At 40.2% G+C, this 27,667-nt stretch overlaps 1 protein-coding gene and 1 long non-coding RNA gene across 6 annotated transcripts; one reads left to right on the top strand and one right to left on the bottom strand.

The window, feature by feature from the left end:
- sdr42e1 (short chain dehydrogenase/reductase family 42E, member 1) lies at window positions 1-4,889 on the bottom strand. 3 transcript variants are annotated; one of them, XM_004913610.4, is made up of 4 exons: window positions 4,678-4,889; window positions 4,170-4,310; window positions 1,551-1,649; window positions 1-1,176 (listed from the first exon to the last, which is right to left on the bottom strand). In XM_004913610.4, the coding sequence occupies exons 3-4, from the start codon at window positions 1,616-1,618 to the stop codon at window positions 72-74; spliced, it is 1,173 nt and encodes a 390-aa protein (XP_004913667.1). In that variant the 5' UTR covers window positions 1,619-1,649; window positions 4,170-4,310; window positions 4,678-4,889; the 3' UTR covers window positions 1-71. The 3 variants fall into 3 exon arrangements, with proteins under 3 accessions (XP_004913667.1, XP_002934995.1, XP_031756653.1); XM_002934949.5 differs by lacking the exon at window positions 4,170-4,310; XM_031900793.1 differs by lacking the exon at window positions 4,678-4,889 and having other exon boundaries at window positions 4,100-4,178.
- LOC100495799 lies at window positions 4,355-26,080 on the top strand. 3 transcript variants are annotated; one of them, XR_004222370.1, is made up of 4 exons: window positions 4,355-4,496; window positions 6,028-6,204; window positions 11,423-11,499; window positions 25,817-26,080. It is a non-coding gene; the product is annotated as an uncharacterized LOC100495799 (long non-coding RNA). The 3 variants fall into 3 exon arrangements; XR_208516.3 differs by lacking the exon at window positions 4,355-4,496 and adding an exon at window positions 4,856-5,122; XR_208517.4 differs by lacking the exon at window positions 4,355-4,496 and adding an exon at window positions 5,158-5,208.
- The last annotated feature ends 1,587 nt before the right edge of the window (window positions 26,081-27,667 follow it).

Genomic DNA, 27,667 nt, shown 5'->3' with positions numbered 1-27,667 from the left:
GTGTGTGTGTGTATATACACACACACATATAATATGGAATATTTAGTCAATTTCATTTAGAAATAAAATACTCATTCACTGGTTCCTATTAATTTAGAATGCCATGATAGCAGCACCACAGCCACCAATAAAATAAAAATAATGTCCCAGATAAAGTAATTTCTTTTAAACTTCTTGTCTTGTTTGCCGTAACCATGATTTTTAAACCATTCTGCCACTTCCTGCATTGTAAATGGCTGAGGTTCAAACCCCAGTTCTCTTTTAGCCTTTTCAATACTGAAGTAATGAGTGACACCTGTTTTGCAAACTTCAGAACGTGTCAGAAAAGGCTGAAAGTCACACACAGGACTAACAAAGAAGTGAATCCACTCAATTAGAAATGCAAGAAAATAAATAAACCATAAAGGAAGTTGAAGGGTAGGGAACTTGTAACCAAGACCTTCCACAAAGGGCCTGAAAAAATCAAAATTATTAACCGGTGGGCCGTCTGAAATGAAATAAGGCTGACCAGCAGCTATGTATTTTTTTTCAGATGTTAAAGCTTCAGCTGCTAAAATATGTGCAGAGATAAGATTATCTACATGTACAAACTGAACTAGGGGATTATCCCCGTATATAAACAAGAACATTCCCTTTTCAAGGACACTTCTAATTCTAGGTAAATGTCGCTGCTCTCCAGGCCCATAGATACCAGCAGCCCGAAGAGAACAGGTTTTTAAAAAGCCACTCTTATTTTTCAACTCTTGATTATTCATTTTGAGTACAAAGGCCTCTGCTATTGTCTTTGTACGGGAGTAGTTATCTACAAATGCATCCTGAGGTAGATATGGTAGAGATTCATCTCCATTTCGAATTGTTTGCCCACCAAAAACCACATTAAAGGTACTTGTGTATACAAGCCTCTTAACGTTTTTGTTTATGCAAGCTTGGATTATATTTTCTGTGCCTTTGACATTGACAGCTTCAATTTTTTGCCACTGGAGTTGCTCCCTCCCAGACATCCCATAAGAAGCTGTATGAAATACACAGCTTGCACCTGTCATCACATCTTCCAGCTGAGAAAGGGAACGTACATCTCCTTGAACAAATTGGATTCCTTCAGGTACCTCCAGGTCTGGTTTTCGTATATCAAAGAGGATAACATTAACTCCTTTCTGGTGCAACGTACAGCCAAGTCTGGAGAAGAAACAAACATCTGTGCAGTTTATCAAATAATATATTGTTAATTTAACACAATCGTCGTATCCTCGTAATAAACCTATTAAACGTATGTACATTACATAATCACCCAATATGTAGGTGAATGCATTTTTTTAGCAGAGATCTTCTAGACCCCCTCAAAGGCGGCTGAGTGTGGGAAACTTCAGCTACTGACCAAGCAAGCTGCTCCTGTGCTGTCAGTTTATTTTCTATTTCCCCCGATAACGGTTTTTAGAAGCAAATACAAAGGAATGGTTAAGATAAGTCGAGCGTTATTTGGTATATTTTTGGAGCACTCGGATACAGCATTATACAGACAAAAAGCTGGACTACAAACCAGTAAGACTAACCTGTGTCCAAAGTAACCACCTCCTCCTGTTATAACCACTGTTTGCCTGGCATGCTGTGAACTGCTCATCTTTTTTGGGTGAAAAATACCCAGATATACCCTAGGATGTCGAAATGAAAGGATATATTACACAAAACAGAAATATTACAGACATGAACAATAAAAATGCCTTAAAAAAAGGCAAATGCCCTTTAAGCACAACCCCTTAAACATTGAAATTTGAAAACTGGTGACAGAATTGAGCCCTCTGGCAAATTTTAAAGTCCATCAAGTTCAACCCTTCCAAGGAAACCCAGCACACACAAACCTATACTGACCTATCTATACGCTCAGGGCCGCTGCTGGCCAAATGGGTGCCCTAAGCAGAAATTTACTTTTGTGCCCCCTCCACCAAATATTACGGTGTGCCCCTAATAGAAAGTGCCCCCATACACAGTGCTCCAAGTGCCCCCATAAACAGTGCCCCCAATTGCCCCATACAGTACCCCCCCATAGACAGTAGCCCCCACACACAGTGCCCCCAATAGAAAGTGCCCCCATACACAGTGCCCCAATTGCCCCCATAACAGTGCCCCAATAGAAAGTGCCCCCATACACAGTGCCCCAATAAACAGTGCCCCCAATAGAAAGTGCCCCCATACACAGTGCCCCAATTGCCCCCATAAACAGTGCCCCCAATAGAAAGTGCCTCCATACACAGTGCCCCAATTGCCCCCATAAACAGTGCCCCCAATTGCCCCCATAGAAAGTACCCCCAACAGACCAAGTCTTTGTCAGCAGCTCCTTCTCTCTTATGCCGTGGCAACAGGCACTTCTATAAGGTTGCGCCTCGTCGCTGACGTGTGACGTCATACGCATGGGCGCAACCTTATAAAAGGGCCTGTTGCCGCATAAGAGAGAAGGAGCTGCTGATGAAGACTTGGTATGTTGGTGCGCAGAGTGCGCACTCTGCGTAGGGAGTGGCTGTACTGGGTGCCCCCTTGGGAGTTGGTGCCCTACGCAGAGTACGCACTCTGCGGCGGTACTGTATACACTCACATACATAAACTATATATACAAACATCAATTCTAACTGTAGATATTAGTTTTACAATAGCCTTGGATACTATGCTTGTTCAAGAACTCATCCAAGCCCCTCTTTAAGGCATTAACAGAAACTGCCATCACAACATCAGTCGGAAGGGCATTTCACAGCCTCACTGCAAATGGAAACTCCGTTCCTCTAAACTAAAGGGGGTGGCCTCTAGTGGGCTTATCATTTTTATATACAGAGTAATCATTTCCCTTTGCAAGCATCTATTTTACAGAGAAAACAACCCCAACCTTGACAGTCTAACCTCATAGTTTAAACCTTCCATCCCCTTTAACAACTTAGTTGCAGGTCTCTGCAATCTCTCCAGCCCAAAACTGCTTACTAGGGACCTTTCTTTATACAAGAAAGCACTTTATTCACTTTAGTAGCCACCGACTTGTTATCTACAAAAAACCCCAGATCCTCCTCAATTAAGGATACCCCCAACAAACTACCATTTAGTGTATAATTTGCATTCATATTATTTATACATTACTTTGCACTTGTCAAAATTGAACCTCATTTTCCATTTTGCTGCTCAGTTTTCCAGTTTTGTCAAATTGCTCTGCAAAGTGGCAGCATCCTGCATGGAACTTATAGTTTTGCACAATTAAGTGTCATTAGTAAAAATAGAAACAGTACTGTCTATGCCCACCTCCAGGTCATTAATAAACAAGTTAAAAAGCAAAGGACCAAGGACTGACCCCTGCGGTACTCCACTAACCACACTGGCCCAATTAGAAAATGTTCCATTTACCACCACTCTTTGTACTCTATCCTTCAGCCAGTTTTCTATCCAATTACAAATATTATGTTCTAGGCCAATATTCCTTAATTTGATCATTAACCTTCTGTGAGGTTCTGTATCAAACGCTTTAGCAATGTCCAAGTAGATGACATCAACTGCCTGCTCATTTCCTCATAAAAGACAACTAAATTAGTTTGGTAAAATCGGTTACACATAAATCTACTTATTCATTGGTCATCATTATTTATTTATTTATTTTTTAATAGTTTTTGAATAATTTGCCTTCCTCTTCTACATCTTTCTAGTTTTCACATGGGGGTTGCTGACCCCAGCAGCTTAAAAACAATTGCTCTGTAAGACTACAATTTTATTTTATTATGTTACCTTTTATTTCTTGTATTTTTTATGTAGACCCCCCTCCTATTCATATTCCAGTCTCTTGTTGGCCTCCTGGCTGCTAAGGTAAACAAGACCTAGCAACCAGATAGCTGCTAAAATGCCTAACTGGAGAGCTGCTGAAAAAAAAGCTAAATAACTGAAAAACCACCAATAAGAAAAAATAAAAAGCAAATACAATCTGTCTCAGAATATCATTATCTACATCATAATACATTTACATTAAAGTGCGGTGACATTTCAGTGTATAATACAGCCTGTCAGTCCCTGACACCCCATATAATGAAGTAGGTAACAACAGTGGCAGATACACAGGCGAAACTGACATACTTGCCTCGGAAATACAATGTCCCGGAATGTGAGTATTTTGGTATTAAATAAACCTCGCACACTCCTGTACTCACCGGACTGATCTGCGCTCTTTGCTCAAACTAAGAGGGATAATAGTTTAGAAGTCCATCCTCCCTCGCCCATATATCTCCTCATGTGGAGCCACTGTACGCAAGCAAAACGTCACATTGCCCTTTGACCCGCTTGTAAATGCCCTGTGGTTAAAAGAACCCGTCAGTCAGCTACAGCCTCATTAGTTATTAAACGGCAGCGTAGTTTCAGAAGCAGAATTATTATTTACGGAAACACTGTATTCAGTACACTATTGAACGCTGTGTTCCGTACAGCAATATGGCAGCACCCTAACGCTGAGAAAGCGTCCAGGGTTGCCATGGACAACTGTAAGTAACAAGCTCTATATTTGCGGATTAATATAACCCTGCGCTATAATGATAAAATAGTCCAGCAGCACCAGCAAAACCCTTCTACATGTGCATCTAACCCCAGCATCTAAACAGTTAAGCGCTAATAGCGGAAGAGTATACCAACAGGAGAGCAGGATAACGCTTCAATTCTACTTACAGTGTGTCCTAACTTGCGTGCATATCATCCCTTCTCCACCATTTAGTTCTGTCTGGAGTAACTTTCACCTCCATGCAGCAGTTCAGTTCTTCTTCCTGTCCTGGGAATTCCTGATACCACGTGATTATCTACAGCCAATCACACTGTTCCTTCTCCTACCAAGACAACAGGGGGGGAGCTGGATCAGGGTTTTTAGCAAGCAAAAGCAGGACTGATTCAATCTATATATTTAAAACCAAATATTTATTAACCATATAAAATGGCCCAAGGGTTTTAAATATATAGATTGAGTCAGTCCTGCTTTTGCTTGCTAAAAACCCAATTCAGCTCCCCCCTCCCATCTCTGTTGTCTTGGTAGGAGAAGCAACAGTGTGATAGGCTGTAAATAATCACGTGGTACCAGGAATCCTCAGGACAGAAAGAAGAAGTGAACTGCTGCTGGGAGGTAAAAGTTACTGCAGACAGAACTGAACAGTGCACGCAATTTTGGAAACACTGTTATGTAGAACTGAAGCGGTATCTTGCTCTCCTGTTGGTATACACTTCACTATTAGCGCTTAACTGTTAAGGTGCTGAAATGTGGAGAGGAAAGACAGGCTGCTGCGGCAAACAAACTAATTGTGATATGCACATGTAGAACAGTGGTCCCCAACCACAGACCGGTTTCAAGCAAGACAATTTTTCCAAGGACCGGAGGAGGGGGGCCCAACTATTGTTATTATTATTATTATTAACATTTATTTATAAAGCGCCAACATATTCCGCAGCGCTGTACAATAAGTGGGTTTCATACATTGGACATACAGAGTAACATATAAAGCAATCAATAACCGATACAAGAGGTGAACTAGCGCATAGTATATAATTTAATTACTACATATATAATATATATGTAAATATTGCATTTTATATTATGTACTTTGTTATTATTGTTACATTATAAAATATAATACAGCCAATCATAATACTAAATTAGTGGGAGACCTGAGCTTGTTCCCCTGCAGCTAGATGCACCCAGCGCCTTTGCATGTCTTACCCCCACCTAAGGGGTGACATCCCCTGCTGCTTAGTATGGAGCTTTAAGGACTTTGGTCCTTGTTGCGATCAGTAGAAAGCTTCCTGGACTTTGCATATCTGTTGTCATTGCAGTGTAACATCAGGGATTTGGGATCACAGGTAACTGGGACCAGAGGTGGCCCGGTTCAGCACAGCCCACAGCCCGGCACTGGTCCCCAGCACGGAGGTTGGGGACCCCTGATGTAGAAGATATACTTTATAAGTAGAATCTGAGTCTGTGCGGCCATTTATTATTAGTATTGCACCATTGTGGTCTCCATATTTCATTTGCAGAGTGTCCTGGAACGAGGATTGATTTTTCCCATAAGCGCACCTTTGAAGGATTTGTACTAAGGAACAAGCTCTGACTGCATAGAGCACGTGATTAATACGGCACAATGGCGGGGAAACTGGATCCGCGGGAGGTGCAGAGTGTTCATGAAAGACTGAGCGGGATTATCACAAGTTTGGGTACGTACGGTGAGCAGCATATCTAATGACATGAAGACTGGAAAGCTGACTAACCTTTTTTCTAAATGTTTTTGCCACACCATAAAGTTCATACAGTAGGTGAGGTTATAGGGATCTGGGCTACTACACACACATATGTCCCCAAGTTTTGCGTCACGTTCCCCAACATTTCCCAGAGATGAATAAGTAAAGCTCACCTATAGCACAATTCCAATGAAAAGTTTCTGAAGGCCCCTCCACGTCCGGACCGAATAACACGCAGCAGAAAGGAGGCCTGTGGTATTATCAATAGACTGTGGGAAGCTTGGATGCTGTGTGTTTTACCTTAGAGCACATAGCCACCAAAAAGTACCCACCATACAGCACAAGAATACATACCCAGAATTCCAGTGTAAGTGCTGATGTCGCGACTTGTGTGCAATTTATCAATGCTTGATGCTACATAGAGGCTTGAGCACAGTCCTGGTTCCTTGGCATGTTGGCAGCTACCCTTCTCTCCCTGTGTATTAATATCACTTACATTTCATTCGTAAAATAATTGCCACCTTGTTCTATTAACACATTTTCTGTAGGGGTTGTATCAAAATATACTTAACCAGTTTTGGCAACAACTACAGCCTCTTGTATAATTTTGGTACAGATATTGCATTGATTATAAGTGTGTTCTATCTTAGTCCATTACTGTGGTGAGATAACATTACACAATATTAACTTCTTTATATTTATAGTTAAATGGTTTTAATTTACGAACATGTGCTTAGTTTGCTTTGAATTGCAGGAAAAGCATAAGGTATCCCCCAGTCATCTAAGAATGTGCATTCATTCAAATCTTATGGAATGCTCTCTTCAGGTGTGGTTTTTTTTTTTTTTTAATATATGAAGGTGAAGTGGCCCTTATTAGATTTTTCACAGAAATGGCTTTGTCCTGTCATTAAAGATTTGTTTTTAAGAATCATTTTCTTGGTAAGACAAGAGTACTAATGTCTGAGATATGTGGTTTGGATTTATTGCTTGAAAAAACAGACCAGTATCCTACCATTTCAGTTTGATCACTAAAACCATTCAGTATAGTAATAGTAAAATTATACTGTATTTTAACTTTGTAAAGTTAAAGCAGCCACATCTTGTAAACTTGTTATACAGGTATGGGACCTGTTAACGAGACCTGGGGCTTTCCATATAAAGTGTCTTTCTGTAATTTGGATCTCCATACCTTAAAGGGGAAGGAAAGGCAAAGTCACTTGTGGGTGCCAAAATGTTAGGCACACCCAAGTGACTTTAATCGCTTACCTTGTACCCCGGGCTAGTGCCCCTGTTAGAAGAAAACAGCACCAGCCCAGGGTACCTGGAGCACAGCGCTTCCTCCTTCCGGCTTCCTTCTTGGAACGACTAAGGACAAGCACATGCGCAGTAGAGTGAAAAGCCGACTTCTCTGTTAAAGTTCGGCTTTTCACTCTACTGCGCATGCACGTGCGAGCGAACCCGGAAGTATGAAGCACTGCAGGTACCCCGGGCTGGTGCTGTCCTCTCCGTACAGGGGCACCAGCCCAGGGTACAAGGTAAGAGATTAAAGTCACTTGAGGCACCCCCCCGTGACTTTGCCTTTCCTTCTCCTTTAAGTCTACTAAAAAATCCTTTAAACATCAATATAAACCAGTAGGGATTGCTTTGCCTCCAATAAGGATTATTTATGTTAGTTGGGATCAAGTGCAGTGATTGTTTAGTTATTACAAAGAAAACCAAATGACTTATAAATTTGAATTACTGGTAGTTTATTAAAATAATCTATGGGACATGGCCTTCCTGTAATTCGGAGATTTTTGAAAAATAGGTTTTTTAGATGACGGATCCCATACCTGTACCTGTTTTTTCCTGTATTATGAGCATTTAGATTTATGATGTTATCATATTATATTCATACTAATTTAACTAAATAGAGAGTGGTGTAAAGACACACTTTCCTCTTACGTTGCATGGCAGTGGCCACCAATGGGTTAACTCCCCTCGCCATGTGAAGGGCAGAAAATGGCCAAATCAATAAAAGGTGCGCATCCCACCCTTCTTCACTCAGCAGACATGCAGACATGATGCAATGGGATACATCACCTAATGTAGATGCCTCTATTACAAGAGTTGCTAGGAGAACAACTCTCTATATTTAAAAAATCCTATGTGGTTGCAGGAGCTATCTGCCAACCAGCTGTGGCAATCACTTCCTTAACCAGAGCCAACAGGATTTGGCTATCTAACATTGTATTTACATCACTGCAGATGCGAGTGGATCAGGCTGGTCAACTTAGGGACTTTGGAAAAGATTCCTGGTTTGACAATTTTCCAACTGGAAAGAACTGAAAGCAGTACATCTGGCCCTTATGCACTTCCATCAGAATCAGCCAGTATTGATAAAATCAGACGTGTGGTGAAATAACAAGGCGGCACAAAAAGTCAGAAGCTCATACATAGACTTGACAGAGAACATTCTATCTTGGGCAGAAAGGACCTTTCAGCAGTGCATGTTCCAGGGAAAATTAATGTTTAAGCATATTGTCTGAGCAGAACCCACCCTCTTCCAGGGGAGTGGGAGTTGAATCCTCAATAGTTTCTTATGATTTTCCAGAGATTCGGGAATCCATCCATAGACCTGATGGCTATGAGATTCGACACAAAACTCAAGTTGTTTTCCTCACGGCTGTGGAGAAGCCATTCAGACTGGAAATCTGACTGGAAATTGAAAGGAGCAAAATGATACAAAGAGGATTAGCTGAGAAAACCATACCGTACACTACTGGCTTCTAGGACATTTTCTACCCTGCAAAAATACTATAACAACACTAAGGGGCACATTTACTAATCCACGAATCCGAATCACGAATGGGAAAAAATCGGATTGTAAACGAAAATTTCTGAAGATCGCAAATTTCACGAAAATGCTTACGAAAAAATCGTATTGGCAATCCGAAAGTCACGAAATTTTCGTACCGAACAATTGTAAACAGTGGTAAAACCTTTCCGAATTTTTTCGTGCAAGCGTCCGGAAAAGTCGTGCGGCGTACGAAAAAGTTGTCCGGACGCCCGAAAAAATTGGCGAAAATACGCTCGGAGCGTTCCCACGGACGCTCGAGCATTCGTGCCTTTGTAAATGTGCCCCTAAGTGTTCCAAGCATTTAAAGACTGGAGTAAGAAAAAAGACAGACCCAGTGCAGTAATTTTAGAAGAGGCAATTGTAGAATTTCTTCAATCAGGACTGGATAAAAACCTTAGCCCAGCTACTCTCAAAAATCAAGTCTCCATTTTGTCAGCGTTAACTGACATTTCTTGGGGATCTAAATCTTTGGTGGGGCGATTTTTCCAAGCTTTAAAGAGAATTAAAGCAATCATTAAAAAAATTTTGGTTCTCTCGGCCCTCTCTGTCTCACCATTTGAACCATTACTAGAGACTTCTATAAAGCAACTCTCCTGCATTCTTATTGAATGTTACATCCAAGCATTAAAGATATGCCTTACATGGTTTTCCATCAAGACAAAGTTGTTTTTAGGCTCCCTGCAGATTTTGTCCCTTAAGTTCCATCTGGATTTCACATTAACCAAGAACTAATTCTGCCCAGCTTCTTCCCTTGTCCTCAGTCTAAGGAAGAAGAATGATGGAGCAAATTGGATGTGGTCAGATGTGTCAGAATTTATCTACAAAGAACAGAAACCATTAGAAAATCTGATCATCTCCTGGTCTCCTGTCAGGTCCTAATAAGGGCTTGCAAGTTTCAAAGAGTACTGTGTATAACTGGATTAAAGCCTGTATTTTAGAAGCCTACAAAACTAGTGCAGCTTCCTTACCTACAAATGTTAAGGCTCACTCCACCAGGGCGACAGCAGCATCTTGGGCAGCCCATGCAAAGAGCTTTGCAGAGCAGCCACCGGCCAGGTCCTAATAAGGGCTTGCAAGTTTCAAAGAGTACTGTGTATAACTGGATTAAAGCCTGTATTTTAGAAGCCTACAAAACTAGTGCAGCTTCCTTACTTACAAATGTTAAGGCTCACTCCACCAGGGCGACAGCAGCATCTTGGGCAGCCCATGCAAAGAGCTTTGCAGAGCTGGCCTACAGGAAATATGTTCATAGAATTTTATGAAAATTCGATCAGATAGATGTTCAACCTAAAGGTCAAGGCTCTTGTGGCAGGGCCATGTTGCAAACTGTTATATAACTTTGATTAAACTTCTTTGCATTATTTTCCCTCCCTTTTTTGTTTATTGCTTGGGTATATCCCTATTGGTGCCCACTGCCATGTGAAGGGACAGGAAAAGGGAAAATCATAACATACTTACCAGGATTTTCTTTTCCTGTAGCGTGGCAGTGGGCACATGGCTTTCCCTACCCTAGTTGGGGGGTCTCGGCTCATCAGTCAAAAGAGAGTGAGGAAGGTTGGGGATGTGCGCCTTTTATTGATTTGACCATTTCCTGCCCTTCACACGGCAAGGGGAGTTAACCCTTTGGTGCCCACTGCCATGCTGCAGTCCAGGAAAAGAAAATCTCAAGTATGATATGATTTTCCCTTACATGCATGGACAGTATTGCACCAATTTCAGATTTCAATTCTGTTCCACTTTCCCCTTCCTTTGTAGCTAATAACAGTATGTTTCCAGTCATTAACTGTTACCTCTGTCCTACTGTGGAAAAAGCAGAATTACATTTGCTCTGGGCAGAAAATTGACTTTGCTTATAATAGCAACAGACAAATCACCATACTTATAGTACAGATGGACAGTGTGGTGTATGTTACATACAGTACAAGAGAAGATGGGCCGCTAACACTCTCCTGTTCAAGTCTCATTCACACTTAATGAAAGTGGTGCTCATGGACTTTTGCCATAAATGGCTCAGTGCTTTAGGGCACTGATGAGATTCTTAATTTGTGTATGCCAATCTATACGATTTTTTGGGTCATACCCACTTTTACCCATACCCACAAATCTGAAACAAAAAAAAGTGCTTGAAAATCAAATATCTATATTAACAGCATGGTGATAATGAGTTTGATGCCGGTGCAACAAGCACATGGCCTAAATGTACTTGTTTTATTTGCATCTTGTTTACCCTTACTTGCGCAGTAGGGCCATTGGAGAAAACATGTTGTTTTTCACTGGACTTTTCATATCTAGCTGTGCAGCCAGTCTTTTATAAGCAGAAAACAAAAGGTGACCGCTGTTTTTCATATATTTCAGATGCTTCTGTTAAGTCCCTTGATGAATGTCAGAAAAAGCTGGACAAATCCTTACAATGTCAAGGATATTTAAATCATGTAAGTTTGTTTTTTTGGAGGGGGGATGATTCTGAATGAATCCACATTTTCTTCTTCCAGACACAAGTTAATTATTAGTAGTGGCTAAAAAGGGGGCGTGTGGAGGTTGCCAGTTTCACACTCAATTAGAGAAGTGACTCTCAGGCACTTAAACGGATTCTATCATGATTTTTATGGTGTACTTTTTATTTATAAATTACACTGTTTACATAGCAAATAATTCACTTTACCATTATAAAATTTTATTATTGAACCAACAAATGTGTTTTTTAAGTTGTAATATTGGTGTGAAGGCAGCCATCTCAGTGCCTTGTGCCTGACTGAGCTTTCAGAAGGAGCCAGCGCTACACATTAGAACTGCTTTCAGATAACCTTTTGTTTTACCTACTCCATGTAAAGCTGGCAATACACGGGCAGATCCGCTCACTTGGTGATGTCACCAAGTGAGCGGATCTTCACCCGATATCCCCACCTATAGGTGGGTGATATCGGGGAGGCATGTAGGCGAATTCAATCGTTTGGCCCTGGGGCCAAACGATCGAATTCTACATGCAGCAATGGGGCAGTTGGTTCGGGGACCGAATCAATGAGCCGATGCGGTCCCTGATGTGACTGGATTTTCTAAATTGGCCGATCGATATCTGGCCAATTTCAGGCCAGATATCGGTCAGCCAGGCCCCTCGGTAGTGCCCCTACACGGGCCGATAACGTGCCGATATCGGCAGCTATAATCGGCCCGTGTATGGGGACCTTAAGGCTAATGTCTGACGGAGTGATTTTGTCACCCTTGATAGATTTCTGCTGCCTCGGATGACTAAGAGCTCCAAAATGCCTTTCCACCTGCAACAATAGGAGTCAGTGCAAAGGCCTAAGCTGGGGGGTGGGGGAGAGAGAATGGAGGGGGGTGATATCACTCCATCTTGCAACGCAGTAGTAAAGTGTGACTGAAGTTTATCAGAGCACAAATCACATGGCTAGCCCCATGTGAAATTTCAAAATTAAATATATTGAAAAAAAGTTTGTGCTTATAAAAACACTTCTGCTGGAGAAGCTCTATTAACTGATTTTTGAAGAAAAAAAAAAAACGTTTTCCCATGACATTATTCCTTTAAGTGAAGTGAGCAGGTGCGCGCACGGAAGCAGGAAGGAGGAAGCGCTGCAGCTACCCCGGGCTGGTGCTGTTCTCTCTTAACAGGGGCACCAGCCCAGGGTACAAGGTAGGCAATTTAAGTCACTTGGGGGTGCCTAACATTTTGGCACCCCCAAGTGACTTTGCCTTTCTATGTCCTTTAAGGTAGAGCTTTACAATTCAGTTACACTTTTTTGTTTCTATGTTAGCTTGTAGATGTTATCTTGTAGATTGTAGGTCTTTAAAGCGACTGTACTTGAGCCACATCTAATGCTGTTGTCCTGTTGTAATGTTGTACTTCCATGTTATGCTGGGTGCCTACTTTTTATGCAATGCCTGATTGCCAGATGAGTGAGCTGACAACAGGTTTCCTTTTAATTTATGCATCTTTACATGATGGGGTATACTGCAGTGTATTTTGTATAGTATAGCACCAAAAGGGTACAAATTGCTTTACAATGCATATAGACAAATGGGTGCAGTTAGTATAAATTAAAGTAAAACTATAAATTCAAAATGAATACTTAACCAACAGATAACCAACAGATCTTGATCTTAACCAACAGATAATTTATCAGAAATATTGCTCTTTTTCATCTTTTCCCTCCCTTGAACCACCAGTTTGTAATGGCCTGTGTGCTCCCTCAAAGATCACTTGACAGGAAAAATTGCAGCTCTAACTGTAACAGGAAGAAGTGTGGGAGTAAAAGACAGAACTTTGTCCATTAATTGATTGGTGTGACCTAGCATGTATGTGTGCCTTTGGTTTGTGTGTGTGTGCACTGTCAATCGTATGATCACATGGGGGTGGCCCTTAGTACCTAAAATGGCAATTTTCTATTTGGCAAATACTACTAGAAAAGTATGTTTCTATGTAAATGGTTTATTTATATAAAGCAGGTTTTTAATTATGAGCTGCTTTATGCAATATATTTTTATAGAGACCTGCAATTTTCAGGTACAGGTATGGGATCCCTTATCCGGAAACCCGTTATCCAGAAAGCTCCGAATTACGAAAAGCTCATCTCCCGTAGACTCCATTTTAATCAAATAATTCATAGTTTTAAAACTGATTTCTTTTTTCTCTGTGGAAATAAAACAGTATCTTGTAATTGATCTCAACTAAGATATAAAGAATCCTTATTGGATGCAAAACAAGCCTATTGGGTTTGATTAATATTTTATTGATTTTTTAGTAGACTTAAGGTATGGAGATCCAAATTATGGAAAGACCCCTTATCTGGAATACCCTTGGTCCCGAGCATTCTGGATAATGGGTCCTATACCTGTATATAGTGTCCTTTTAAAAATTGGAAGAATAACAGACATATGTTCAGGAATCTTAGAGAGAGAGGAAGAGAATTGGGATAAAGCAGAGCCACTGAATTATTTGGGGGTTATTTATTAGGAGAAGTGATCAGAAAATGCAAATGTGCACACTGGGCAAAGAGTATGAGAATGACCTTGGTTAAAGCTTTATTGGTAGTGTGACCTGTGGAACATTGAGGGGAATGGCAAGTGAAATTGGCCTTTACTTTTATTAAGGGTAGTAAATCAGCGGAGCCCTTTTTAAGGATATAAGTTATTGGCAAAAGTTGTGGGTTTGTCACCAGCAGTCTTCAGTTTGTCAGTTTTAGAAAAAATCACTTGAAAAGAATAGGAATGTAAACATCATGTCAGTAGCCATACTTTTAGTATACCAACATACCAATACCTGACAATAGAAGTAGGAAACAAAAAGATAATTTAAAAGTAGAATCACAATATCTGCCTAATGCAAGTATTTTTCTTTAGTTTTTTTTCTTTCTCCATTAAAATCAGGCATCTGTGGGTGCTTGTAGAATATTGCAATGGTAAATGTTTCTTAGATGATTCTGCATTCTATTTGTGAATTCTGCTCTCCAGGGTAGTAGTTACATAGTTACATAGGGTTGAAAAAAGACCATTGTCCATCAAGTTCAACCCATCCGAGTAAACCCAGCACACAACCTATACTAACCAATATATACACTCACATACATAAACTATATATACAACCAGTAATACTAACTGTAGATATTAGTATCACAATAGCCTTGGATATTCTGCTTGTCCAAAAACTCATCCAGGCCCCTCTTATAGGCATTAACAGAATCTGCCATTACCACATCACTAGGAAGGGCATTCCAGAGCCTCACTGCCCTCACCGTGAAAAACCACCTACGCTGCTTCAAATGGAAGCTCTGTTCCTCTAATCTATAGGGGTGACCTCTGGTGCGCTGATTGTTTTTATGGGAAAAAAGAACATCCCCCATCTGCCTATAATCCCCTCTAATGTACTTGTACAGAGTAATCATGTCCCCTCGCAAGCGGCTCTTTTCCAGAGAAAACAACCCCAACCTCGACAGTCTAACCTCATAGTTTAACTCTTCCATCCCCTTAACCAGTTTAGTTGCACGTCTCTGCACTCTCTCCAGCTCATTAATATCCTTCTTAAGGACTGGAGCCCAAAACTGCACCGCATACTCAAGGTGAGGCCTTACCAGGGACCTATAAAGGGGCAAAATTATGTTCTCATCCCTTGAGTCAATGCCCTTTTTTATACAAGACAGCACTTGCTGTAGTAGCCACAGAATGACACTGCCTGGAATTAGACAACTTGTGATCTACAAAAACCCCTAGATCCTTCTCCATTAAGGATGCCCCCAACACACTAGCATTCAGTAGATAGTTCGCGTTTATATTATTTCTACCAAAGTGCATAACTTTGCACTTGTCAACATTGAACCGCATTTTCCAGTTTGCTGCCCAGTTTTCCAATTTTGTCAAATCGCTCTGCAAAGCGGCAGCATCCTGCATGGAACTTATAGTTTTGCACAATTTAGTGTCATCAGCAAAAATAGAAACAGTACTCTCTATGCCCACCTCCAGGTCATTAATAAACAAGTTAAAAAGCAAAGGACCAAGGACTGACCCCTGCGGTACTCCACTAACCACACTGGCCCAATTAGAAAATGTTCCATTTACCACCACTCTTTGTACTCTATCCTTCAGCCAGTTCTCTATCCAATTACAAATATTATGTTCTAGGCCAATATTCCTTAATTTGATCATTAACCTTCTGTGAGGTACTGTATCAAACGCTTTAGCAAAATCTAAGTAGATGACATCAACTGCCATTCCAGCATCAAGGTTCCTGCTCACCTCCTCATAAAAGGCAACTAAATTAGTCTGGCAAGATCTGTTACGCATAAAACCATGCTGGCACAAACTAATAGTATTGTGAACTGCAATGTATTCAACTATCCTATGCCTTATTACCCCTTCCAGAAGCTTTCCTACTACTGATGTCAGACTTACAGGCCTATAGTTTTCAGGCTGAGAACGAGATCCCTTTTTAAATAATGGCACCACATTAGCAATTCACCAGTCTCTCGGCACCATGCCAAACCTCAACGAATCCTGAAAAATTATGTGAAGAGGCTTGGCAATCACAGCGCTCAGCTCATTTAATACCCTGGGATGAATCCCATCCGGCCCTGGACCTTTGTTTACCTTTACATGTTCAAGTCTCTTTTGAATTTCCTCCTGAGTGACCCACGCGTCAGTAGCTAAATTACTAGCACTGGGTATATTAAAAGGGAAGCCTTCATTAGGTGGCTCCTCAGATGTATAGACAGATGAAAAATAAGAGTTCAAAATTTCTGCTTTTTCCCCGTTCTCATCAACCAATGTACCCCCTCGTGATAATAAAGTTCCCACCCCTTCTTGCTTCATTTTTTTACTATTCACATAATTAAAAAATAATTTTGGATTCTTTTTACTCCTAGCTGCAATATCCCTTTCCATCTCTATTTTAGCTTGCCTGATAGCTTTTTTGCATGCTTTATTTGCTTCCTTGTACCTGATGAAAGTTTCCGCTGTCCCAGCTAACTTGAATGCTTTAAAAGCACGTTTTTTATTACCAACCTCGACCCTAACTCTTTTATTCAGCCATAAAGGTTTTGCTTTGCGATGCCTGTCCTTGCTTACAAGGGGAATATACTGTTGTGTATACCTGCAAAGCAATGTTTTAAAAATGTTCCATTTTCCTTCTGTGTCTAACCCCATGAAAAGCCTTTCCCAGTTGACACATTGCAGAGATGCCCTTATACTGGCAAAGTCTGCACGTCTAAAATTGAGCGTTTTAGTAAGTCCCTTATAGAGCTGTCTCTGTAGCATTATCTCAAAGGAGACCATGTTGTGATCACTGTTCCCCAAATGCTCACCCACACAAATGTTAGAGATGAGTTCATTATTATTAGATATTACCAGGTCCAAAATAGAATCATTCCTAGTAGGTTCTTGAACCACCTGAAATAAAAAGTTGTCATTTAGCATGTTTACAAACCTACTAGCTTTTTCTGACTTAGCCACCCCATTACTCCAGTCAATGTCCGGATAATTAAAGTCCCCCATAATAACAACTTGACCCAATTTTGAAGCCTCCTCCATTTGCAAAAGTAGCTGGGACTCATCCCCCTCATCTATACGGGGTGGTTTATAGCATACACCAATGATCATTTTCTTTGTGACCTTCAGCCCTACTGAAATTTCTACCCAAAGAGATTCAACGTTTTCATTGGTAATGTCTTTATTACATGGCTTTAAATCTGACTTTACATAAAGACAAACCCCTCCACCCTTTTTAATCACTCTGTCCCTCCTAAAAAGTGTATACCCATTTAAATTCACAGCCCAGTCGCATTTTTCATCCCACCAGGTCTCAGTGATACCAATTAAATCATAATTTTCAATACATGCAATAGCCTGCAGCTCCCCTAATTTACCCGACGAGCTACGTGCATTAGCCAGCATGCAGCGGAGATTACTACTTCTTCCTCTGATGCTTACATTAGCTAAAGGACAGTTAGAGCTAAGGTGAAAATTAGTCTGTTTCCCTTGTAACAATGGAAGCTCCTTATCTGATAAACTAAATGCCTCCCTCACTCCTCCCCCCACAACCCTTTACTGGTCCCACTGCCCCATCTACACTAACTCTCCCATAAGAATCTAGCTTACCAACCCCCCCCCTTGTCTAGTTTAAACACTCCTCCAGCCTCTTAACCATTCTCTCCCCTAGCACAGTAGACCCCCTTCCATTGAGGTGCAATCCGTCAGGGCTGTATAGATTGTACCCCAAAGAAAAGTCAGCCCAGTGCTCTAGGAACCCAAACCCTTCCTTCCTACACCAAGACTTTAGCCACGCATTTAGCTCCCGCTGTCTCCCTAAACTAGCACGCGGCACCGGCAAAATTTCCGAAAAAATGACATTGGAGGACCTTTGCTTAATTTTAGAGCCTAGATCCCTGAACTCACTCTTTAAGGTCCCCCACCTACCGTTCATTTTGTGGTTAGTACCGATATGTACCAAGACAGCCGGGTCATGCCCAGCCCCTCCCAATAATGTGTCGACCCGATCAACCACATGCCGAACCCTGGCACCAGGAAGACCGCAAACTGTCCGGTTGAAGCGATCCGCTCGACAGATTACCCTGTCCACTTTCCTAATGATCGAATCCCCTATAAGCACCACCTGTTTAGGCCTAGCTCTGCTCTCCTCCCCACCACTACTAGAGAAACTGGTCTCCCGGCTGTTAGAGAGATCAGCCTCATCTAGAACCACCAGTCCAGAGTTCACACTCCCATCTTCTTCACACAATCTGGCAAATCTGTTGGGATGCGCAGACCCTGGAGCAGCCTCCCTTTTCCTTTTCCCCACACTCGATTTTCTAACTGTCACCCAGCTTACTGCCCTATCATCCTTTCCTTGCTCCCCTCCCCCCATACTATCTGACCCCCTAGTTCTTGTTCAGTTAGCAAGAGACTTCTTTCAAGATTGTCAATAGAACGCAGTGTTGCAACTTGTTCCTCTAGAGCTCTAACGCGAGCCTTTAAAGTGGCAACTCGCTCACATCCACAACAGAGGTATGCACTTTGGAACTGTTGTTCCACAACTGCATACATGCGGCAGGCTGTGCACTGTGTCATACCTTCAATGTTGCTGCCACTCATTCTCCCAGTTACAGAAACAGTTAAACAAAAATTGGTGAAAAGGCTTTAAAATAAATACAAAAAAATTTTTTTTTTACCTTGTTTTAACTCCTTTAGTTTGTAACTCCTGTGATTATAACTCCACTTACAGAGCACCCACTAACTCCTGTGATTATAACTCCACTTACAGAGCACCGACTAACTCCTGTAATTATAACTCCACTTACAGAGCACCCACTTACAGAGCAATCACTTATAGAGCACCTAACACCAGAGCAAGCTCCACTGGAGTGCCAGTGGTTCTATTTAAACAGTCTGTTAAGGTGAACTAATCAAACCCCACCCCCTCAAACTGAGGGTAATTACAAAGGAATGTACAGTGGAGGAAATAATTATTTGTAAGTTTGTCCAATGACAAAGAAATGAAAAGTCTCAGAACAGTATCATTTCAATGGTAGGTTTATTTTAACAGTGGCAGACAAAAGGAACATCAAAAGGAAAATCGAAAAAATAACTTTAAATAAAAGATAGCAACTGATTTGCATTTCATTGAGTGAAATAAGTTTTTGAACCCTCTAACAAAAAAAGACTTAATACTTAGTGGAAAAACCCTTGTTTGCAAGCACAGAGGTCAAACGTTTCTTGTAATTGATGACCAAGTTTGCGCACATTTTAGGAGGAATGTTGGTCCACTCCTCTTTGCAGATGATCTCTAAATCCCTAAGGTTTCAAGGCTGTCTCTGTGCAACTCTGAGCTTGAGCTCCCTCCATAGGTTTTCTATTGGATTAAGGTCCGGAGACTGACTAGGCCACTCCATGACCTTAATGTGCTTCTTCTTGAGCCACTCCTTTGTTGCCTTTGCTGTATGTTTTGGGTCATTGTCGTGCTGGAACACCCATCCACGACCCATTTTCAGTTTCCTGGCAGAGGGAAGGAGGTTGTCGTTCAGGATTTCACGATACATGGCTCCGTCCATTTTCCCGTTAATGCGAATAAGTTGTCCTGTGCCCTTAGCAGAAAAACACCCCCAAAGCAAAATGTTTCCACCCCCATGCTTGACGGTGGGGACGGTGTTTTGGGGGTCATAGGCAGCATTTTTCTTCCTCCAAACACAGCGAGTTGAGTTAATGCCAAAGAGCTCTATTTTGGTCTCATCAGACCACAGCACCTTCTCCCAGTCACTCACAGAATCATTCAGGTGTTCATTGGCAAACTTCAGACGGGCCTGCACATGTGCCTTCTTGAGCAGGGGGACCTTGCGAGCCCTGCAGGATTTGAATCCATTGCGGTGTAATGTGTTTCCAATGGTTTTCTTGGTGACTGTGGTCCCTGCTAATTTGAGGTCATTAACTAACTCCTCCCGTGTAGTTCTAGGATGCTTTTTCACCTTTCTCAGAATCATTGACACCCCACGAGGTGAGATCTTGCGTGGAGCCCCAGAGCGAGGTCGATTGATGGTCATTTTGTGCTCCTTCCATTTTTCGAACAATCGCACCAACAGTTGTCACCTTCTCTCCCAGCTTCTTGCTAATGGTTTTGTAGCCCATTCCAGCCTTGTGCAGGTCTACAATTTTGTCTCTGACATCCTTGGACAGCTCTTTGGTCTTTCCCATGTTGGAGAGTTTGGAGTCTGCTTGATTGATTGATTCTGTGGACAGGTGTCTTTTATACAGGTGACTAGTTAAGACAAGTGTCCTTAATGAGGTTGACTAATTGAGTAGAAGTGTCTAACCACTCTGTGGGAGCCAGAACTCTTAATGGTTGGTAGGGGTTCAAAAACGTATTTCACTCAATGAAATGCAAATCAGTTGCTATCTTTTATTTAAAGTTATTTTTTCGATTTTCCTTTTGATGCGCTATCTGCCACTGTTAAAATAAACCTACAATTGAAATGATACTGTTCTGAGACTTTTCATTTCTTTGTCATTGGACAAACTTACAAAATCAGTGAGGGGTCAAATAATTATTTCCTCCACTGTAACTCTGGCAAACCTGCTGTAAGCCTTATAGTTAACCAAACTTTGTAAATTGGCACCAAAAAGAGCAAATACTTTTGAAAAAATTAAACCCAACAGTTAGAAAACACAATGATTCTGAATAAAGTTAATAAAAAATACTTATCCCTTTTTTTTGTTGAATTGAAAAAGCAGTTGATTCAGTCAGCCACCAGCCTGTTAGTAATACTATAAATACTATAATTAGTTCTCATCACTGGTCACTTATCAAATGGAGTAAGCTCCTTGACCAGCCTAATGTATGTTTTTTATGATAAAGACTACAGTAATTTGAGATGTAGAAACAGGTTTAACAAGGGTGTGCAAAGGGAGAACTCTAGAAAAGCATACAAGATATTATTCATCTTCTCTGATCTTATCTGCCATAACAGTCTTCTATTTTCTCGAAATCTTATAAGCGCCAAATCAAAGATTTATGGATTTGAAAAAGGCACATCAAGATTTATAGCAGATAAAAGAACAGCAAATGTAAAAGTGCTCAAGTGCTAGACAGAGCAGCCCTGTCTTGTGGGAGGCTGAAATCAGTCATTTCCAGTAATGGAGGCAGTGCACGTATATATTGTGCAGGAATATGACCATGGAACGCTGAGCCTATGCAAAGGGAATAAGCACGCCTCTGCTCACTTGTTATAGAGATGAAGTCTTGCCTTTATGTATTGTACAGGTCAAATATCCTTTGTACACAACTACTGATGTACTGTAACTCTTCTTTCTGTTTTGTTTTCAATCTGACCTGCATGGTGCTGTGTCCTTGGCTCTGGCTTTGCATAATTTTAAAAACTATGCATTTGTTTTTTAAATTCAGTTTCTGTGCAACTAGATCATCTGGATGTTACAATAAGGTCATTGTTGTATCATTACAATATGCATAGCTTTTCTCAGTTAGTGCCGCAATTACAAACCATAGTTGAATGTAATTAAATTACTATAATTACTTGCCCTGATATGATGTGTTTATTGTTTATAACTAGAGAAAGTACAACTGTACAGGGCTAGTATGAACAATAAACAGAACTTTGCCCTGACTGTTTAGACAAGTGGTCTCAAGGCCAGTGATCGGATGACATGGTGGTTGCGTAGTATCCACAGTTCTATAGTGGTCTTGCCTGAGGGGATTATCTTCTACCTTTGCAATCAATATCTGACTGAGCCTCATTAGATATCAGTCAGGAAGGCATCTGTCAGCTAAGATAGCAACCAGTAATGGGGATTGTGGACATTCTTAAGTTTAATGCAGTTCACCCCACCTCATTTATACCTATACATTTTAAAGGAGAAGGAAAGGCTACATCACTGGGGGGAGGGGTGCCAAAATGTTGCAGGCAAGCAATCCTCTTCCTTCCTTCTTGTTTCGCAGTGATCCCGGGGCCCATGCATGCACAATAGAGTAAAAAAGCCACTCTACTGCGCATGTGCAGCCGGTAAGAAGACAGAAGAGGATCGCTCGCCTGCATACACCCCAGGCCAGTGCAGTTTTTTTGCTAACAGGAGCACCACCCCGGTATCAGGTAAGTGATTACAATCACGGGGGTGCCTAACATTTTGGCATCCCCCAGTGATACGACCTTTCCATCTCCTTTAATTTAATTTTATACAGATTCAAATTGCTGGGCTGCATTTGATGCACACTCCGAAACCAGTTTTATGAAGAATTCTAAATAATCTTCCTATTATTTATAATATCTTACATTAAGAAAAACATACTTAGCTTAGTTGTTTTGTTTCTGTGGCATTGACTCCTAACTCTTTCTTGTTGCCTTGTTTAGAAGAATGCTCAACAGATTATGCTAACATTATTGCTATATTAGAATATTTAATATGAACATAAAGTGGGAAGAAGGACCTGGGGACTACACTCTGGATTCACAGGCACCTTGTTAGATTTTGGCCTTTTTTTTTTTTTCTAAATCATTTTATCTCCATGCACCTCAGGTATCAAATGTATTATCTAAACGGAAAAACACATTCTTGTCTAAGGACTTGTGTCTGAGAAAGGTTATATGTGGTTCTCTGCATAATTATACGGCACATTTCATTTGTTTCTTAAGTTTTTCTTGAACTTTAAAAGGGTTTAGTCAGGAAGGTGATTTCAGTGGTGAGAACTGGTCTGCTGCTCTTAATGATAAATCGGTAGAATTCCCTTTGTGACTTGATGTATATCCTGCTAAACCTAGACATCAAAGAGCTGTCAATGGAAGATGCCCATGTGCTTTTAATTTATAACCACCCTAGAAAGTAATCCATAATCCCCTATCTATTCTCCTACTTTACTGCAACCTAGCCCTTAGCCCCCAACCCAAATAATTCCTTAGTGTCCTATGTGTATTGATAATGGGTGAAAGCAGAGGATCTCTTGTTGTTGTCTATGTGTAGTTTGTGGTCACAACTGCATAGCACCTCCGCCTAATTGTTTAAAATTTAGTGGCTGAGCACAACTTCCCTTTTTTGCTATAGTTTATAAGGAGCAGTGGCCAGCTCCATGTTGTAGTTCCCACCCTTCCCAGCTACAGTCAGGTGATCCCAGTGGAGCCAATAAAAGGGCAACCCTTTGGGGGTTTTAACCTTGAAAGCAAGTAAGTTGCAGGTAAAACCCAATCCCTTTGTTAAATATATATTGAAGCAGTAGAGTTCTTAATGAATCAGATAAAAGTGGGTGTAGGACTGGCCTGAGGGGATGACTTTGACGTAGTTGGACAGCTTGAAGTATGTTGCGGTATGTGGACAAACAACCCCTGTTTTGCTTGGGGGGGAGGGCATGGGTAGCTTAATGCGCGATGTCTTAATGTCCTATATATATTGATAATGGTTGAGTGCAGAGGACCACTTGTTGTTGTCTATATGCATTTTGTGGTCACAACCTCATTGCACCCCCACTTAATGGTTTCAAATTAAGTGGCTGAGCACAACTTTCCCTTTTTGGTATACCAAATTATTCCATGGAGAGACTTGAGTCAGATTGATCTGTTACGGAAACTACACAAACATGCACTTTGATTAATAAAAAGAGTTATTTTAAAATAGTGGAGTGGGTTAATATTTTTAATACTATAGCACTAAAATATGACACAATAAATAACCTTACTAAGAATCTCTCCTTTGTAATAAAAAGGGTTTTTTGACATCTTCATCATGTACTAAATTGTGATGTGTCCTTTCCTTATTCAAGTAAAATGGCTTTCAAAGAAATAAAATGTAATTTATATACATGTATTCTGTTAGTTTTAGGTCATGTGTCTTTAAAGGGTGATGGCACATAAAATGTTTTGTTATCCACACTAGGGGACACATTTACTAAGCAATTTTGAGATAAAGTCGGATTTTTTCTTACTAGATAATTTCGAGATTTACAAATGGTTTTTTGCCAGAACTAGATTTTTTCATTAGTTACCTGAAAACGAGTTTTTCCAAAATAACTCCCATAATTCATGATTTATTAATGTTTACTTAACTTAAAAAAATTCGCCAGGTTTGATCTGTCGAGCAGGGCTGTGGAGTCGGAGGCAATTTTGGGTACCTGGAGTCGGAGTCAGCAAAAAATGAACCGACTCCAACTCCTACTAAATTTAAATGGGAATAAAAAAAAATAAAATAAAGCAAGTTTAAATCTCCCAATTCACAAACAGTCATAATTAATTACTTCTCTGCTATAAGAATAAAGCCCAATGCACACAGTGCATAAACGAACACGTTGAGTGACCATGAAGCATGCTTTTCATTGACTGTATGCTTCACTAAATGGGACGTAACGCACAGTTAAGGTGCAGCAGCTCCACTGCGTCGTGTTCCTCTGTTATAGGGAACACAATGCCCACTGTGAACCTAGCCTAACTTTCACTGATAACTATGTAAAAAAAAATTGCAGGACTAGAAATACTTGTATACGTGAAGGGAATGGATAGTCAATAGTTTAAGACTGAAGCTTTAAAACATTTGAAAAACTGCTGTAATTCAGCTGTAATGTTAGCTTAAACTTTAAACATGACTATGGCATTCTAGGGAAATCATTAGGAGTAGGGAGTATAGATAAAATTGTCTATCAATTTATTATCAGTTCAGTTGTGTTTTAAGTGCCCCTTCCCCCCTGCGCCTTCCTGGATGTATAAAATACATTAGCATATTAAAAACAGAGGAGTCAGAGTCGGAAGTATCAGAAACTGAGGAGTCTGAGAATTTATCTACCGACTCCACAGCCCTGCTGTCGAGTACCATTGAGTGCCATGGAGACTTGGTAGAGGAATAGAATAGTCAGTAACAGCCTGTCCTTGTTAATCCCTTTATTGTTTTCTATTTACACATTTTCAAGGGGAAGTTAATCCCATCATTGTTTTCTCTTTCACCCAGTTTCAAATGAAATTTAAACACATTATTGTTGTTTTCCAAGAATGAGTGCCAATGCTCCAAAAATGGCTGCTGGAGCAATTCCTGTTTGTGAAAAATAAAGACGATTCATGGAATGAACGCCCACGTAAACTTGAATTTTTTGAGTTTTAACAATACTTTAAACTCGAAAAATTGGGGATTTTCGAATGTAAGCTCGAAGTTTTCATACTAACAATTCAAGCATTATCGTGACATTTTATAAATACGGCAATGAGTTTAATTTGAATTTCTACCATGTTGAGTTTATACGACTTTCAAATTTTAGTAAATGTGCTCCTAAATCTTTGCTACAGCTGTCAGCAAAACATCCATTGTTTTATTTCCATCAGTTAAAATGTAATTTGCCAGTTGGGAAACATACAGCATTTTGGCTTTCCGGAGGAAACTTCGGGCAACTTTGCTTCACATACCGGTATGTTTCCACCACCGTCGATTTGCATGTTAACCAGGTAGAAGAAAACAAGGGATTTGTGCTATTACTATGTCTATGTCTCTCATGCTGTAAACCTGTTGTGGTAATTTATATTGAAAGCTCTATCTTCCAAATAGTCATTTATAATACCCACTTATATCATTACAGGACGACTGTTACTTTTGCTAGATGATTACTGTATGGCACCACCATGATTAGGAACCAGTCATGCCATATAACCCATAAACCTTACATTTCCCTGGATACAAATAAGGCTTTACTACTATCTTAAAATATTCTATTATTGTATCAGTTAAGTTTTGTGGAAGTACAAGATGCTAATTCATTTTATTTTCTTCTTTCTTCAGTGTTTAAAGCCCATCCAAACTGGATTTGTTCCAAATAAAAATGAAAAAAGCAGTTCGGATGCTGCAGCAATTTAAGTTTTGTCAGGGGACGGAAGAAATAACAAAATATTTTCAGACTTTGTAAATAAAAATCTGTTTACCATATTTTTTTCTTTTGTATGTGGTTGTTACAGCTATTTGATTGTCATGTTAGAAATTAGCGGTAAAAACTCAATTCATTTGTGAATTCTTTCAAACGTCAGAAATAAAATGTGACATATTGTAGAAGCTGTGTTTTTGTTTTTGTAATCCAAAAATTTCAGTGATTTAAAGCTAGTTCAGAAAACAAAGCCTCTTATTTCATAAATAGATGGTTCTGCTGGACCCAATTCACTGAAACAGAGCAATTCAAAACTTTATGGTCAACTTATGGAATGGCCCTTAACTGGCGTGTTCTTGGGGCAGAAGGTATGTAACATTGTCTCAACTGTCATCCTCCTTTCCACACATGCATATTAACCACAGAAGTGATACTACTCAGATCTTCTAGGGGGCGACCCCCTGGGGCTAGGCCTCAGGGGCTCACCGAGCATCAAAGCAAGTACTAAATGCAGCCACCATATCCACAAATCAAGAGAGCTAACTAAGATATGTAAAGCAACCAGGATCTAAACCAACATATGTCTCTATTCCCAGCAAGGGGGAAAACCCCTTTTTTCAGATTAACATTGTTGTATACTTATACATAGCCAAACCAATCTACTGCCCCCAAACTGCCATACTCTTACTATTGTTGTTCTTTGCTTTCTTAATATGTTGGAAAATTTTCAATAAAAAGACAAATTGAGAAAAAAAAGAAATCTGCAAAAGGACACAGATTAAAGGTCTACCCCCTTTGTTTGCTGCATTTCTACAACAAGACTGGGTATTTGTCTTTGCCTAAAGGACATGTAAAGTTTATTTCTCCCTGGCTGGTGCTCCTGTTAGAAGAGAACCACACCAGCCCATGGAAATCTGTATAACCATTATGATATAATTCACTTACCACATGCCCAAATGTATTTAGTATATGCATATATAGTAGTGATAAGACTGAAGCAACTGGATTTGCTCAGCAAATACATACAGTACTCTGCCAGCATAATATATAAAAGAGATGAACACCCTCTTGCTTATACCTGTGTTTTAAAAATTATATTTGCAATGATGAGATTGCGTGGCGATGTGTGGTGAAGTTTGTCACCATTTTTTCTTCACTGCATAATGATGTACTAAATCAATGGTTTTAGTTAGTAGATGTTTTCTAATCCTGTGTCCTCTCTGGCTGGCAGAGGCCCAGATCTAAAGGGCCCCCTTTTGCAGTTGAGCATGGAACTGATGAGCCAATCATTTTCATTGTTCATTGGGCACTGGCCTCAAATCATCTGACTGCATTTAGTTTGTGCCCAATATATTTATGTCATCTTGAAAGCACCATTTTGTTAATTAATTTACATTTCAGAGATATGTACAACAGTGGAACAAGAAAAATGAGCCCAAACCTGTACTTTGACAGATGTATGAGACAAAATACTTAGCATTAATCTGAATGGCAGTAGCACTTAATTACGGAAATATCTACATCTGTGTTGACATGCTAGAAAAGCAAAACTTCTAGGTGTAATTAACTGCTTTTTTTTTCTAAAGGCTTAAAAGAAAATAATGAGCAGCCATCTGGTTAACTTTTAAAAAAATATTTTTTGCAGAATGTAGTCACATGGATATATTAAAGACAAAGATGGCATGACAGATTGGCACATGAAAGCTTCATTAAAGAAGTGCTGATGTAAATCATGGTGTTGGATTTATAAACAATGCCATGTTTGCATAACA

Source organism: Xenopus tropicalis, chromosome 4 (genome assembly GCF_000004195.4).
Source record: "Xenopus tropicalis strain Nigerian chromosome 4, UCB_Xtro_10.0, whole genome shotgun sequence".
In the NCBI taxonomy this organism is placed as follows: Eukaryota; Metazoa; Chordata; class Amphibia; order Anura; family Pipidae; genus Xenopus; species Xenopus tropicalis.
Note: the sequence above shows the minus strand (reverse complement) of the source record. Positions and strands in the feature narration are given on the sequence as shown.